Raw genomic sequence first — 14,362 nt, 5'->3', positions numbered from 1 at the left:
TTCTTGAACAGAGACTTGTTTTTTAAATTTTTTTTATTACAATTAAAATTACACAAAAGCAAATCAATTCACTTCAATCAAAATAACTCATGTTTACATCATATTTATAAAACAAACTGTACAATAAAATGTATAAAATGTTTTCACATTTTGTACTTCAATCATCATCTTCTTCCTCTTCATCACTTATCACATACTTCTTATGCTTTTTATTTGATTTATCATCATCTTCTGCTTTTCGCTTTCCAGAAGGTTCACCTTCCTAAACAGATAAAATTTTTAAAAATCTAGAAGTCAATACAGAATATTTCTAGAAAGGTTTATCAAAAGTAGCTCTGAGTTGGCCTTTGAGCCGCAGCCCTCGAGCTACTTTTCTTTGTGCTCAGGCCCACTCCTAACTCTTTAGACTGTAATATCTCTTCTAATAAGCTTCTCTTTCACCACTTAAAAAAAAAAGGAAAATAAGTAGCTCTGAGTTGAATGACCCTCTGAAAACCCAAAATAAAATAATGATTTAAATAGGAACATTCACCAGATGAATACAAATAGTGGTCAAGGTCATGGCCAGTTTCCAAATCCACAAGTACTAGGTCTGCAAAAATGACAACCACACAGAGTAATGCAAACAAACTATAAAGACACAGAAAGCTGAAGATTGGCCATGGTACCTTTCCTTTCCATTGTCTTCATATTTCTTTCCACATGGGTCTTTCCCTTTTCCACAGTTTCTCTTCCTACCCATTTTTCTACCTTTCAAGTAATTTAGGTTTTCTAAAAGTTTTACTGCTTATAAAAATAAAGGAGGATAAAAAGCTCTCGTTTTCTCTTCTTTTGTAACTTACACTCTATTGGGGAAGGGAAATGAGCATTTCCTGTTCAGCTACTACATGTCACGGTGCTACCCACTTTCCTATCTGTTGTTTACTATAATACAACTTTACAAGGCAGCAAGCATTAAATCCTATTGAACAGATGAAGAAACAGACTTGGAAACGTGAGGTGACTTGCTCCAGGCCATGGAAGTGGTAAAGGGTAGCTCGAAGATTCAATAATCCAGTTCATTCTAATATATTGTGCCTTTGCCCCCATATATCAAGGAATGAATGCTCTGTTGTTAACGGTGGTTCTCTGGTATGGGACCCTGAGGTCTGAAAAGGCCCGTGTATCTCAGAGGCATACCTAGGCTCGTGGATTTAGGTAGGGTTTTGTGTGCATACAGGAGAGGGGCCTAGAGCAGGGATGACCCCTTTCTCCTCTCTTCCACTGTAACCCACAGCCAGGACTTGAACTGAGACAATATGAGGAGACAGTGGCAGCAGTTGGGAGGTCCAGGCAGAAGTAAAACCTTTGTTGTCAGACAAGAGGACGGGGAGGGTACAAGAAGACCTGAGAGAGAGTATTAAGGTGAGGAAAGCAGAGGGTGGTTCCTGTAACAGAAGCTAGGAGGCATCCACAGAGGCGTTTTTAAGTCAGGTCGTTATAGGTTTGTAATTGCCCAGCCTGGAAAAAGGCTACTGATGGATCACATTTTAAAATCTCCTTTCTGAGAATACTATAAACAAAGAGAAATCTCATTGCACTTCTCAATTTTCATTCACAGTTTCTGCTTGCCAAGAAATAAAGGAGCATCTGCTTAGATGGGGATTTCCATTTGCCAACAGTTCAACACTCTAAATGCATCATTAATATGTTTCCTATCTAATTTAAAACAAATATGCCGCAGAATAATTTTAACAATTTGTCTAGTTATTTTCCACAGCATGCCATTTCCAAGAATGATTGGGAAATATTAAGTGTTGTGATTAACAAACAATAATACAAAAAGGAAATTCTGCTTCACGTGAGAAAAAAGCTTACAGAAGCTCTCATGGTTCACAGGAGGTCAAAATATCAAAATGCCTTAAAATCATGGGTAACAGGAACATAACATCTATTTCCTACATGGCAGAACAATCTTTTAAATAACTCTCCCACTGAAAATAACTAAAGGTGGCAAAATATAAGCAAATCAAGGTGATGGCAAGAAAATAAGGTATAATCAGAGGCCAAAAATGAAGTGAAAGCAAGAAGCCACAGAGGTTAGGAGAGCACTGAAGCAGGCTTTCTCCTTGAAGATATTTACCAAACTGTGTGAACATGAGCTTTGGCTTTTATGCCTCACACGGTGAAGACAGGAGACAAAGGCCAAGGGCAGCAGATTAAAGCAGACCCCAAAAGACTACATCTTTAGTGTAAAGGTGAACCAGAAATAAGCCTAGGCCCATTTCTCTGAAGCAGTGGTCAGCAAACTTTTGGTGAGAAGCCAGATTAATAAATGTCTTAGGCTTTGTGAGACATAAGATTTCTGTTGCAACTACTCAACTCTGCCACTGTAGCAGGTAAAAGATCTATAGACAATACATAAATGAATAAGCAGGGGGTGGGTTCCAATAAAACTTGATTTGGAAAAAAGGGTGACAGGCCAGATTAAGTGAGTGGGATGTAATTTGCCAGTCCCTGTTCTAAATGACTGCAAGGATAATTTCTAATCTCAAACACTTAGAACTATTTGGTAGGGGATTAAAAACAAAAATAAAAAATTTCTAGCAAAACTCATAACCACAAGTCAGAACTCATACTTCAGGTAATCTAAAAAGATTTTATTCCAAGAATATAATTTAAAGTGGTCCCAGGCAGCTGCTGCCCTCATCTTTGGTGGAATTTATCAATCTTGGCCTCAAAAATTTCCATTGATCTGAGTAAATCAATCATTTAACCATAGAATACATAGAGAAAAAAGTCATCATGAAATAGAACCAACAGAAGTACAGTAAGTCCTCACTTAATGTCATTGATAGGTTCTGTGACTTTAAGCGAAGGATGTATAATGAAGGATGTATAATGAAGGATGTATAATTTACCATAGGCTAACTGAGATAAACTTAAGAGTTAAACTTAAGTTCCTACAGCATCTCATCGTTATAACAAAACAACATTGAATAAAACACTATTCAAGGACCTGTGTAATAGGCAACAAAATCACACATGTAAAGATTTCAGACATTGGAAATAGCAGATATAAAAGGTTTAAAATATTTAAAGGCATAAAAAGAAGAAACTAAAAATATGAGTTAGCAGGAATTTTGAAAAATGACCAATTTGAAAAAGAAACTAAAGCTCTAGAGATGAAAACTAAAACAATTAAAGTAAAAATTCAATGGAAGATATTAACAGCATATTAGACACAGCTGAAGAAGCAGCGAACTAGAAGGATCTAAAGAAATATCCCAGAATGCAGAGAGACAAAGACATGAAAAATATGAAAGACAGTTTCAGAGATATAAAGGATAGAGTGAGAAGGAATAATATGCATCTAATCCGGGTTTCATAAACGAGAGAGAAAATGGTACAGAAGTAATATCTGAAGAACGGATGGCTGAGAAATTTTCAGAACTGATGAAAAATACCAATCTACAGATTCAGGAAGTCTAACAAATCCCAATCACAAAGATAAAAAGAAACACAAATAGGGTGAGAAATAATAAATAGACTTCTGCTGATAGGGCTTGATTTTAGCCCAGTGAGACCTATGTCCAACCTCTGATCTACAAAAGTGTAAGGTAATAAATTTGCATTGTTTAAGCCATTAAAAAAAAAATAGATACCACAGTAAAATTCAAGGACCCAAATTAAAAAAAAAAAAAAACCTAAAGAGACTAAAATAAGTAAGTCTTGTAATTATTAACTCCAGAAAGGAAATGTAATTTTCCAATGTACAACTTGTATCTGCAATGAGCATTAATTACACAGTTATAATAATATAAACACTGATTACTAATTTAGCCAACTATTGTGATGTAATGAAAAGAGGAGGATAAGGGAAGGGAGATGGGGCAGGAGTAGAAGAAAGCTAAATTCTTGTTTACCAGCAGATGATGTTTAAAAGTAAAAAGTAAAAAAGAGTGGAAAAAACAATCTAATTTCAGGGGTGGCCAGTTAGCTCAGTTGGTTAGAGCGCGGTGCTTTTAACAAGGTTCCCGGTTCGATCCCCACCTGGGCCACTGTGAGCTGCACCCTTCACAACTAGATTGAAACAACTATGTGACTTGGAGCTGATGGGTCCTGGAAAAACACACTTAAATAAATAAAAGTTAAAAAAAAAAATCTAATTTAAAAAAAAAGTCTTGGAAATGTAATATATAGCATGGTTACTATAGTTAATACTGTATTATACCAGGGGTGCCAAAAAAATATGTACAAGTAGACACATTGGTCAACTTTGCTCAAGCAGTAGTTTGCCGTAATCAGAAGTGTCTGGATGCTGATGGCAACCACTTTGAGCATCTCTTATAATTGGCAGAAATCAAATGTGACTTGCATTCATCTTTTTTTATCGGTATATATTGAGTATTACAATTTTAATACAGTTTTCCTTTCTTAAAATGTGTATACATTTTTTTGGCACACTCTTTTTATCTGAAAGTTGCTAAGAGATTTTTAAAGATAATTTTAAAGATGAGATCTTTCAATTTCTCATCACAAGAAAAAATTTACAACTATATGCGGTAAAGAACGTTAACTAGACTTAATGCTGTGATCATTAATATATATATATTGATATATACATATATCAATCAATTCATTGTTGTACACCTGAAACTAATGTAATGTTACATGTCAATTATATCTCATAAAAAACAAAATTTAAAAATCTCAGAACCTGTACTTTTATAATTTGAAAAAGATAGTGTTACAAATACAAGTTAAAATATTTAAAAATTACTTTGAAATAATTTATTATTTCAATAATAGATGGAAATTTATCTTAATTTACTATATTACTCAATACTATTTCAAATACTGTTTCATCTAAATAAAAAGGAATCAGGTTTTTCTAGCACAAGAATTATTTCCATAACTTAAAACATATTGAAAATAAAAAGGAAAAAGGAAAGAAGAGATACGCCCTCTGATCTACCCACACTGAATGATTTCTAGTTCTCTCGTCGAGCCACATGTCTTTTCTCACAGGCCCTTCCATCTACCTGGCGTGCCCACCCTGGCCGGGGTGCCCTGCCAGCTAACACTCTTTCTTCAACACCCAGTGAGAGGTCTCCTCTGAGCAGCCTTCCAACATCCATCCAAGCAGAGGTGTCAGACTCCGCTGGGCCACTCCTAGTCCTGTCACTGCACTTGCGTCACTGAGCTTCAGTGAAGTGTGTAGACATCTGCGGTGCTCCTGAGCTGTGAGCTCTTTACTCCAGGAGCTGACTTGTGGGTATAAAATAAATCCCTGGAATTGAATAAATTTGGTTTTACCTCATCACTGGTGAGTTTCTTTGCTTTGAGTAATCTTTGAGCTTTATCTTCTTCTGATCCTTCATCACTGTCTGATGAATAGATTCTGGCTCGTTCCTCTGAAAGCAAAGGAATAAGATTGGTGAGTGACTCTGAAAGACAATGATCTATTCATTCCTGGATTTTTCTTCTGACGAGTAGCTTTAATTCCTTCTGTACCATTTTCCCAGAGAAAGCAAGTAACTAAAAATGTTTTGACTCAAAGATAAAAGTGTAGATATGTTGAAATGAAGCATTTATCCTCTCAAAATACAATAATGGTTCATCTATTTAAATATTAAAAGGCTGTATGCGAGCTGACTAAAGAGCCAGACACCACTACTCTTCCAAAATAAGCTATTAAAGCCTGAGTCATTCTTTCGTGGGGGATAACAGCTAATTCCAAAATAAGCTTTGAAGATAAAAGCAAGAGGTGGTTTCCTGGTCCTGTAAAGACCATTTGTTGCCAGGTAAACATTTCAAAAGGAGATGGAGACGAGTAATGATCTGCTGATGCCCCAGCGCAGGTGAACCTCGGGGTGGAAGAAGAGCAGCCTACTTCAGAGCAACCCTCTCGCCTCAGAACCCCACGTCACCCCTTCCTCCCACTCCCTGCCTATCTGACTCCTGGATAGAACAGAACGCTAATCAGCTTGTCTGTCAGGTTTTCAATCTCCGGTGAACTGCATATTATCTAACTCTCTAAAAGCATCCTCAATTTTTTTGTTTACCTTTAGTTTTTATGGGTTTATTTCCACAATTAATCTTTTCTGTGGGAAATGAGCATTAACAAAAAATAAAAGGTTTCTGGTACTATAGTCCCGAATTATAGGTAAGAAGGCAGGAAGATGTCAAAGCTCACCAGAATAAATGCAGTCACTGAAAGAAAAGTAGAAACGAGTTTTCAAGGCGGTCAGAGAAGGGAATGTTTAAGTGTTCTTAAAATGTAGCATTCAACAGGAACCAAACTAGGACGCATGGTCAGCTGCACAGTGATTCCCAACGTTATAGCGAAGATAATCTGGGGAGGATTAAAGCCTCATTTTACGGATGTGGAACACGATATTCAGCAATGTGAAGTCACTTGCCCAAGCTGAGGAGTGGTAAGAACAATTTTAGGTAGCATTTATTTAGTACTTGTTACGTGCCAAGGCGCTGGGTAAAGTATTTTATATGTACTGTACCCTTCAGTTCTCAAAACAGCCTGATGGTGTAAGTACTATTATTAATAGATTGCTTTTTCACTTTAATGTGGTAACACAAGAGAGGTATTGTAACTTCCCACAAGTCATCCAACTAAAAAGTGGCAGAACTGAGATTAGAGCAGGCAGGATCAGGAGTCCAGCCCAGGTCTTCTCCCCTCAGGTTCAGCCTGCTTTTCAGCATTGTCATCTTGCTACTGGCTGTGGGGAAACCTCTGGATGTAGTACTGTGACTAAGACAGAAGCCTCAGAAGTCAAATGACCTTGGTTCAAGACCTGTCCACTTACCAACTGTGTGTCTTTTGGGCAAATTAGTCATATCAAATATACGAATATCAAATCATTGTGTTGTACACCTGTTATATGTTAATTATACCTCAATAAAAAAGAACAGGACAATAATGGCTCTTGGGTCATAACGTTGTTCTGAGTATCAAATAGGATGCATGTAAAGTGTTTGAGTTTTTGCCTAGGATTCACTATATGCTAGATAAATGTTAACCATTATAAATTATTGGTACTTGTGAAAGAATATGCAAAGAACTTTGAAAGGAAACACCATATATTCCCTGAAAACTTTAACTTCTTGATTTCCAATTAGTAATAAAAAAAGTTGAAAAAGTTCTAAATGTAATTGACAAACTTTCAAATGAGGAAAGCAGAGCTCAGGGACGAGTCTGAAAGTGGCAGCAAGAGCGGTTTCCACTCTTTCAGGCTCACCTGAAAGAATTCTGCAATGACAAGCTCATTAGACCTGCAAGTGTATTGCTCATTAACCTTGGTTCTTTCCAAACAAAATGTCCATTGAGTGGGCACTCACAGAATGCCCAATGCAGAGATAGGTTGCTGAACCCTGAAATGATGAAATTTCGTTTCTGCACAAACTCACCCCGAATGCCGCCTTTGTATCGGTTTTTGATGGCAGCCAGGCTGATGGACTCCTCTCCTTCCTCTTCCTCATCATACCGATCAGGTTCTAGGTAACTAGCACTCAGGCCCCGCTGGTGCTGTTTCTCTCTCATTCGGCGCTGCTGAGATTCCCGACGAATAGAAGCCCGCAAACGTTCTTCTTCTTTCTGTAAAGAAGCAAATAAACGACTGGCCTTAAAAGAACTGAACCAGCTTATTGCCCGCTGGAAACTGCTTTTACTATAAAGAACATGTAAATGCCTAGACCAGGATGACACCTGTTTGCTGTCTTCAGAGTACAGGTCTCTCTGTTCCACACGTTACCACACACAGCAACGTCTTGTTTGGTGCTAAGGCGGGAAGCCAACAAGAGGGTGAAGAGGCACAGGCTCCCTCATACGAACCACCACATCAGAACCGGCACAGGCATGGCCCTGGGAGCCACAGTATCCCCTGCGCTGCCAGTCAGAGCGGAGGGCAGCATCCAGCCTGAGCAGTGTCATCCATGCGCAGCGGACGCCTCAGGGAGGCTGTTTCCACTCACCCCGAGACACACACCCGACTTGCCCAGGCTCCACCAAATTATCATCGTGCCCACATACTCGTGTCTGGGCCACTCAATCCGGAGGGCTCCCCACTGCTCCTGACAGGATGGGAAGGTATTGGTAGGGGAGGGTCCCTGAGCCCCAAAGTAGAGCCTCATTCACTTCCATCAACCCCTCACTCCACATGTTGGGGTTCACAAGGCAGACAGGATATGAGAGGTCAGGGCTTTTCTCTGAATTCCTCATGAAAGCGCTCGGTACAACTCTCATTCTCTTGCTAGACATTCAATGCAGCAAACTGTCCCATTAAGTAGAATGTGCTTGTATTGAGTATAAAGTAAAAATCACGATCAGCAGGACAGGGATTCGGAACAAGCTAGCCGATGCCTTGTGCGTTTCCATGGAAGCTGGGGAAGTGGAGGAGGCTTGGGGGATCTCTCAAGGTAGTCCAGAGGGGTCTGCCAATAATGTTGACACTGGAGTCTGCAGGCCCCTCCAGCTCCCTTAGCTTGAGGAGAAAAGGTGGGGAAACAGGAGCAAGAGGTCAGACTTCAAAGCCAATGGGCCCGCGCCCCACTGGGTTAAGCACTGCTACTGAATCTGGTTAGTTAACCTGTCTCCATGAACAAAACACAAGGAGAAGAAAGTCGAGGCCCGGGGCCAAACCTTCAGCAGAGCCTGACAATGAGATTACTAAGAAAGGCCTCGAGTCAACCAGATCATCTTAGCCTCACTGTACCCTTCTGCACTAAGGAATGAAATCTCACGAAGCACGGGGGACAATGGGCAAGATCCAGTAGTGATCGGAGAAGACAGGAGAGAGACTGTACCACTGCATTCAGCTTGTCAAAGCAAGTGCTGCACAAAAGGCCAATGCTGTCAATACAAACACACACTCCACCTTTTAGGGACAAGGCCCCACAAGGGAATTTGTGTCCAACTGACAGTTGTGTCAACAGTGAAAACCTACGGGGTAGAAAGTTACAAACTGACCTTAAAAAAACTACAAGCCACTCTACCCGATTCTCCCTTAGGCACTCTCCTATTCCAACTTCTGGTCCTGTTTTTATTCTATTTTAGACTAAATCCTAGCATCCACTGATTTCTGACATAGATTCTAAACGAGACACAGATGATTTAATCATATTTGAAATTATCTGTAAATGTTCAGATTCTTTCAGTCACGAGGTTGCTGAACTCACAGGACCTGGTGGGAGAACCCTCGTGTCTATTTTAAGACCATCACTTCAGCCACCATTTGGCAAAAGCTTAGGACGGGAATCCAGGTCCCTGCTCATGCTGGAAGGAAAAAGGGCAGGTCAATAAGAGATGATTAACAACCATTTCAGGAAATACTTTTCTTAATGCACCCAAAATCCCAAAACAAGGTTAGCAAACACACCTTAATCATTTCTGTGCGCTGACATTCAGGATCACGACCGGCCATTGGCAATATTCTTATCTTCTGTGTCTTCGAACATCTATCTGCAAGTGACAGGGTCATCTTTCTATGGGTGGCACTGTCTGTCGAGTGAGGCCTGCAGGAAATGAACAAAAACGTCTGTTTCCCAAATACATTTGTGAGCCCGTCATATCAACATCACAAAAACAAGAGGCCAGTGACTATTTCTTAGTCTCCGGAGGAAATAGGCAGGGACACTAAACTGAATGTACTAGGTGGGGGAATTTGAACTTTCCTCACTCTGTGGCTCACTGAAACCTTATCTCACCAGTAAAGTGAAAAATGGAAAGCTGGAGAAAAAAGGCTTTGCAAAGGGCGATCACCCTCTCAAGCAGTAAATGGATAGACTCGAGCAGCACGCCCTGAATACTAAATGCCAAGCACTGGGCTTGGTGTTTTACATATTTTATGACTCCACTGTCATAGCTAGTCATGAGATAATTATTACATTTTATATATTAGGAAACTGAGCCAAAGAGAGTTCGAGAACGTTGCACAAGGTCACACAAGTGGAAACAGGCCTCTATCTGATTCCAAAGTCTATACTTTTGACCATTACAATTCTCAAAAAGCTAAGTCACCACCAAGGTCACTGTGCCCGCTCTAAAGATAAACATTATTTAAGGAGCATGGTCTGCTTAGAATCGAGACAAGAGAAACACGAACATTTCAGGGTAGTGTCTCCACAGCCCAGAGAAGGGGACAGCTCTCGCAGTTGACCTGAGCAATCTGGGCTGCCCGGGGATACATCCCTGGAGTGGGATTGCGATGCAGAAGCCTGAGGACCCTGCTCACACCCGCCCACTCACTGTCTGACTGCGGGCTCCCTGACAAGCTCTGGGTATCAGTCTCCCAGATCAATTTTACTAAAGAGAAAAGACACACCGACCAACAAGTTTTCTAGGTCTCTTGGCAGTTATAGTTAATTAACTGAAACAATAAGTTGACATTCTGGTTTACATAGCAGTCTCTTGTAAGTTTGGTTAGCATGACCTGGTTCCCTGTGAAACAGCAACTTTTAGTGCACTTGTCAAAACAGCCTTTGAACCTATGAGCTGAGAACCAGATCTTGGTCATTGGTGAACTATACTGTGAGATTACGTCGATCAGAAGTCAGGTATTTTGGACAACATCTATATTTCGCTGCTTTACTGTAACCAATAGCACACTGATAAGAAGAGTTACCTGAATGTGAGTTTGGTTTTAAAGACGGCTTGTCCCTGTAGACCAGTACCTTGTCTTATAAAAAGATGGTTGTGATCGCCCTGCAGTGGAGCTTTGTAAACATCAAACACTTCATTGCCTAGATGCAGAGACATGCTGAAAAGAAAGAACACTTTGCATATTAAAGTCATAAAGCTTTCATCCTAGCATTTTATGTCACTTAAAATGCTGCTTTCTCTCCTTACACAGAACTCAGAAGGAAAGAAAAGAACAAAGAACGCATGATATGAAAAATGACCTACCTAGAAGTAAAACTTTCTGTGACATTTACTCAGCCTCTACTACTTTCCCAGTGAAACGTAGTTTTTCTAAAATGTCAACATACAGCAAGCAGCACGTAATGAGGAGGGAAGCTAGTCTAACTACCAAATTACTAAGCTGTAGCCAAAGAGGATGATCTCATTTTCGGCCCACTTGTAATGTCTTCCACCAGCCTGTATGACCCTCAACTGCTTACTTATTTCTCTAGGGTTTCCTATGCAATCCCAGCAATGGATTAATGGACCAATGGACCAATGGACCAATGGACTAAGCAATGGAACTCCTTTAATAAGAAGTATCCCCAAAATAAGGTCTTATTCCAAAACTTGATCCCTCTTAGCCAGATTCTGGGTATTCCAACTCTCTTTGGGCATTTTGTGCTCACCTTCCATCTGACCACTTGACTATCCGAGCATTGCTTTCTTTAATTTCACTTCCTTCTTCATCCCGGCGTATCCTCCATCGTATAGTATTTTCTACCTGTTTTAAAATACAAGTGCCTTAGAACACTGTAGTTTATGCTTCTTTTGTCCTTAAGAACACATAATCATAGAATAAGCATGCACAGGTAGTGACAGAAAAAAAGACAACATTGAAACACTCTTGTTTTAATCACCCAGAGATGTTGAATATATTAACAACAGGAAAAAAATATGCTTCAGTGAATTTCTAAGCTCCTCGTGCTGGAATCACAGAGGAAGCTGAGTGCTCATGCATTTGAGCAGATGTTAAATCTGTAGTAGCTTTGGGATGTTTTAAGTAAAAGCTACCAGAATAGGAGATAAGGCTTGAGGCATATAAGATAGCAATTTAGAATGATTCCCTATACAAAGCAGGTTCTCTCACAGAGCTAAAAACCCTGTATGTGGGACCAAAAAACTCTTATCTACTGGACTAGGGAGATAGGAAAGCTCCCCACATATGGGAAAGGAAAAAGAAGCACCCTATGAAAATTCAAACCCCAGGTTTGGGCAGATTTAGAGTCTAACTTTATCTTAATTGCATGGAAGGGAAATCGGGCAGATCTGGAAAACATTCAAGAGCTTCCTAAAATGAAAACCAGTGTTACTAAAATTAAAAACTCAATGGGATTTCTGGGAAAATGTGGCATACTAAATGCATGTAGTTTATCACTGCTGCATCCTGGAAACCCACTAACATGACAGTAAATAATTTAAAAAGGATACACTCACAAGGATAAAGAGAATGTGAATTAAGATGACAACAAACTCATTAATATTAATGAATTAAATATGATGTCATATCTGAGATTTGTTTCAAAATAGGATAACATGGGGTGGGGAATATAGACGAAATAAGACTGTCCAACTTGACAACCACTGAAGTAAGTAATGTGTACATGAGAGGTTCTTATCCTATTCTCATTGTATTTGCATATGCTTAAATTTTTCCTTAATAAAGGAAACAAAATAATCTCTCACTATTCCTGCCTTCCCTCTCATACAAAATAGGTTAGCCATATATAAAGATGCAAACACATATGGGCCATTATTAACTGAGAAGTCATTTTGAAAAATGCTTTCTATTATATAAGGTGATCTGAATAATAATAATAACAATAATAATAATACTGCTGCTAGGGCTTATCCTATTAGAATGAAAGACACATTAATGTACTTTTAAAGACAGAGGACCTCATAGAGGGACATAGACTACACCTGGTTCGTTTTTCATTTAAGAATTAATTACACCACCAACTGACTCTCTAAGAACACACAGCCTCGTCTCACGAACATCATTCAAGAAACAAACGGTCCAGTGTTATTTTCCATCACATATCAAGATTTTAAAAGACAGCAGTGTTATACACCAACATTTTGTACTCTAAGCACGAAAGATTTTAGAGAAAGTATTTATCTCTAAACTTTGATGCTTACACTAGAATCTGGCATTACATGGTCTGAAAATGTAATATGATATATTGATACTCGCCGATCATCAGGATAGAAGATAAGGGGGAAAATGCAAAAATCAATAAAAAGTAAATAAATAAGGAACTACCACATTAATTTACATAAATGATTGGAAACAATGAAAAGCAGAATAATGCCAGAGGCACTAAAACAGACATAAGAAATTTATAGTGCTACCCCGACATCAATAGATACATGTTCCAAGGAAAAATATTAACAGATGGGATAATAGGGGCTGGTGGGAGACAAGGAAAAGGATAGCAAAGAATAAAAAGTACTCTAAACACTATACCTATTAATTATGTGACCTTGAGCAAGTTATGGGTACTTGTTTATCTCCATTTTTTCATCTGATGTACATTTCCATTAAAGGGAGGAGTAGTGAAATTTCACTGAAAAGCTTTGGAAGCCCATGCGTTTTGGATAGAAACCGTCTTTTATCAAGTTTCTTCAGGTACTTGTGGATCTATCACACTTGAAGAGGTGGAATTATTCTAAAAATTCAACCCCTGAATTCTCAGGATGCCAAACTGTCATTTCTTAACATTCTAATATCATATACAATGCCCACTGAAAAATAAAGTATTTATAAGAAATCCTTCAGATTTAAGAATTTAAAATGCCTATCTCTAGTTTTAGTATCATGAGCTCAACTGCTATAAAGCATCTACTTAATTTATATCCTCCTTCACTAAAGGAAGGTTGAAGGCCCTCCTTGAGTAGAGGTAACACAGAGTACAAGGTAGCAAAGAGATGCATTAATAGGAACTTAGCACAATAAAAATATCCCCTAATAATCAACAAGAGCAATCAGAATACAAAGAGAGCCCTCTGGTGAAGTGTGAGGAGCTAGTAACGAATTCTCCTTTTGCAAATGATTTGTTTATCCATGGATCAGACCCTGAAGAATTCCCCCTTGCAGGAAGTTGCTAGAACTTACTCCACAGTACATATTGAGATTTGTTCTAAACACTGAACCACAGTACTACTTATCCTGAAGAAGTAGCTAATAATTTTTTAAAAGCATTGAAAAAGTGTAACAGTGATAGAAAAGTGACATCTTTATAGAGAAAAATATATATATTTTTTCTTTCTAAATATAATCTGAAAAGGAAGATAATTCATTTGTTGATAAAGCAGGAAACATAAAAAAAATCATTTTCAAAAGCTCAAGTCTCCAGTTAGTGTCCCCAGGTTTTACTTTGTAAAAGAAAAAACAAACAAACAAACAAGTAAAGCATAGAATGGTACCTTTAATTTTAACCTGGTTCGCCCTTCTTCATCCAGCATTTCCTCATCTTCAAATTCATCTTCATAATATTGAGGATCAAAAGGTCTACAAATTGTTTTTAAAATAAACTATTAATATTTGATAAAGACTATTATCACTGCTATGTAATAACGTATCTATTAATACATACACATCATTATACTAAAAAAACCATAAGATAATTAAAATTCATAATGGTCAAATATCTTCACGTTCAATTTCAAGAAAGTATTCAAATA

General features: G+C 38.5%; 1 protein-coding gene across 1 annotated transcript in view; it reads right to left on the bottom strand.

Moving 5' to 3' along the window:
- Nucleotides 1-15: 15 nt before the first annotated feature.
- LEO1 (LEO1 homolog, Paf1/RNA polymerase II complex component) overlaps nt 16-14,362 on the bottom strand; it is a 28,932-nt gene continuing 14,585 nt past the window's right edge. Inside the window, exons 6-12 of the mRNA XM_033109167.1 lie at nt 14,105-14,189; nt 11,305-11,399; nt 10,620-10,754; nt 9,375-9,510; nt 7,408-7,594; nt 5,299-5,396; nt 16-262 (exon numbers count right to left, since the gene is read on the bottom strand). Coding sequence (XP_032965058.1) covers nt 158-262; nt 5,299-5,396; nt 7,408-7,594; nt 9,375-9,510; nt 10,620-10,754; nt 11,305-11,399; nt 14,105-14,189 — 841 coding nt within the window. The 3' untranslated portion in view covers nt 16-157. The remainder of the gene's footprint in view (nt 263-5,298; nt 5,397-7,407; nt 7,595-9,374; nt 9,511-10,619; nt 10,755-11,304; nt 11,400-14,104; nt 14,190-14,362) is intronic.

This window comes from Rhinolophus ferrumequinum, chromosome 6, assembly GCF_004115265.2.
Source record: "Rhinolophus ferrumequinum isolate MPI-CBG mRhiFer1 chromosome 6, mRhiFer1_v1.p, whole genome shotgun sequence".
NCBI classification, from domain to species: Eukaryota; Metazoa; Chordata; class Mammalia; order Chiroptera; family Rhinolophidae; genus Rhinolophus; species Rhinolophus ferrumequinum.
This window is presented reverse-complemented; position numbering and strand designations above follow the sequence as displayed.